The sequence below is a fragment of the Pundamilia nyererei genome, unplaced genomic scaffold (genome assembly GCF_000239375.1).
Source record: "Pundamilia nyererei isolate P.nyererei 1_Seehausen unplaced genomic scaffold, PunNye1.0 scaffold00266, whole genome shotgun sequence".
Taxonomy (NCBI): Eukaryota; Metazoa; Chordata; class Actinopteri; order Cichliformes; family Cichlidae; genus Pundamilia; species Pundamilia nyererei.
The window spans coordinates 248,864-251,096 of record NW_005187667.1 but is presented as its reverse complement, the minus strand read 5'-3'; the positions used below and the strand labels follow the sequence as shown (position 1 = coordinate 251,096).

Here is a 2,233-nt window from a genome sequence, read left to right as displayed (position 1 = left end):
TGGTCTGTCAATCTCTATATATTACATCAGCAGGGGGCGCCACCACGTTGCAGTGAATGTTACTGTAGCACAAAGTGACCTTTGACCCTGAGCTGAAACTTTGGCTGTGTCCCAATTCAGGGTCTGCAGCCTTAACGGTCCTCAAGGGCCGCCCACTCAAAGACCGCTAAGGCCGGAAGTGCGAGGCTTGTGAAACAGGACGGTCTAGCCTCCGTCGCGCTGCCCAGGTTGCCTAGCAACCATGATACTAACTGGAAACGTTTCATACAGCTTTGTTTGACAGAGATGAAGGAGAACGTGTTTTGTTCGTTTGTTTCTACACGAGCTCTGTGTGGTTTAATGAGGCTGAGACCACACGACTGTCAAACATGATTCCTGTGCTGAACAGTCGTTTAAGATTAGCTAGTAAATAACAATTAGCTGCTGTTGTTCATGAGACTAAAGTCATCTCACTGTGGTAATGTAAATACAATATGGCCAATATTATAGTTATTATATTAATCATTATTAGTTATTACAGCAGTGAGCTGGAACTCTGGGTCAAAGATTCAAGTTGCATTTATTTATTTGTCCTGTCACCTTAAATCTTCACTCAAAGACAAGTACCTGTGACAGTGTATATACAGATGTTTTATATATAAGAGACAAATATTGTTCTGTCTACACCGCCACATCCTTGAAATTCAGGGAAATGAAGGACGTGTTTGAGGCTGCATTTCGAGCAGCCTTTGAATTGGGACAGCCTTCGTCGCTGTGACGTAATCGTCCTTAAAATGCGGCCTTTAAGGCTGCAGACGCTGAGTTGGGACACAGCCATTATCTTCATCAGAGAAATAACCAGATATTTCAAATCACCTCTGAGCGTCACAGTCTCACCTGCAGTACCAGGTTGGGCCACCGAGAGGCCAACGAGTCATTTCCTTTTCTGTTAACACAAAAATGTGTTTAACTCAGAGCGACCTTTGACCTGTGTGCAGGCTCAGGTGTGTAATGAAGTGGCAAAGCGCCTTCACCTGATGGAGGACAGCTGGAGGTCGGGTAGACTGAGCCTGCCTGTCAGGAGGCGCATGGACACCCTGTCTGCAGGTAAGGTGTCTCACTGCACACCTGTGTGATCGCACACCTGTGTGATCACTCGTCTGTTTGTCTCTCAGAGTTACAGAAGGGTCGCTGGGACGCGGCTGATGACATCCATCGCTCTCTTATGGTTGACCATGTGACTGAGGTTAGCCAATGGATGGTTGGTGTCAAACGACTCATTGCTGAAACCCGAAATCTGAGTCCAGAACTGCTAGAACCACTTCAGAAAGTGAGAGGGCCGGTCGAGGACTCCGCAGAACCTGTCCGAGAACCGGTCAAGGAACCTGGAGAACTCCAGCAGTCTTTACAACTAGTCCAGAAGGAGGAAGAACCAGACTCAGCAGAACCAGCCCAGAACCCCGTAGAACCAGTCCAAGACCCCGTAGAACCAGTCCAGGACCCCGTCTCTGAGTCCTAACTGTCCAGGACTCCTCTCTTGACAAACTCTGGCGCTTTCACCAGGATTTGCTGCTTTAATTCTCACCATCATGTACTTAAAACACTCTGGACTTTGGCCACTCCCAGCGGCTAAGCCTGGTAATCTTGGTATCTTGGGATTTTGAACTTAATCTTCCTGGACTGTATTGGGAACTTTGGACCGTAAACGAAGTCGCCCCTGATTCTGCTGCTGAAGCTCCTCCCCCCACTGTAGCACCCTGCCATGGTTTTGTTTCTCTGGCATCTTTCTGGGCTCGAGTCCAGCCCAGTGAAACCTGGTTTCAGGATGAGTGTTTTGTCCTGATCAGGTGGATCCTGTTTCTGTCTGATGTGAGAATAAATCTGGTTTCTGTCCTCGATTTGTGTCCGCCTCTTTAATGCTCAATGACTGACTGTTTCCTGATCCAGAACCACCGACATCGGGTATAAAAGTGTCATTAGTTTCTAAGTTTAGGACTGAGCTCAGTCACCCACCCGTGGAGGTCCTCGGTAACCTGGGTCATGGTGAGACTACCTGAGGTAGGTTCTTGAAGATATTTAACCCGTCCTCTGAAAGGCTTCAGTTCTAAACGCTGGTGGTCCCACGTTACCCGGGTCCCACCTGGCCCCAGGTATGTCACCACCCTGTCAGAGGAAAGGTCAAACATCTTCAGAGTCCACAGGACAGCTGAGGTTTGTTAGGACTGTGTTTACTGTCACATGTAATCCAAAAATG

The 2,233-nt window shown here is 48.1% G+C and overlaps 1 protein-coding gene across 1 annotated transcript in view; it reads left to right on the top strand.

Annotated features, from left to right (window-relative positions):
• Positions 1-1,877, top strand: part of sra1 (steroid receptor RNA activator 1) — a 10,361-nt gene extending 8,484 nt beyond the window's left edge. The window contains exons 5-6 of the mRNA XM_005750224.1: positions 978-1,086; positions 1,155-1,877. Coding sequence (XP_005750281.1) covers positions 978-1,086; positions 1,155-1,498 — 453 coding nt within the window. The 3' untranslated portion in view covers positions 1,499-1,877. The remainder of the gene's footprint in view (positions 1-977; positions 1,087-1,154) is intronic.
• The last annotated feature ends 356 nt before the right edge of the window (positions 1,878-2,233 follow it).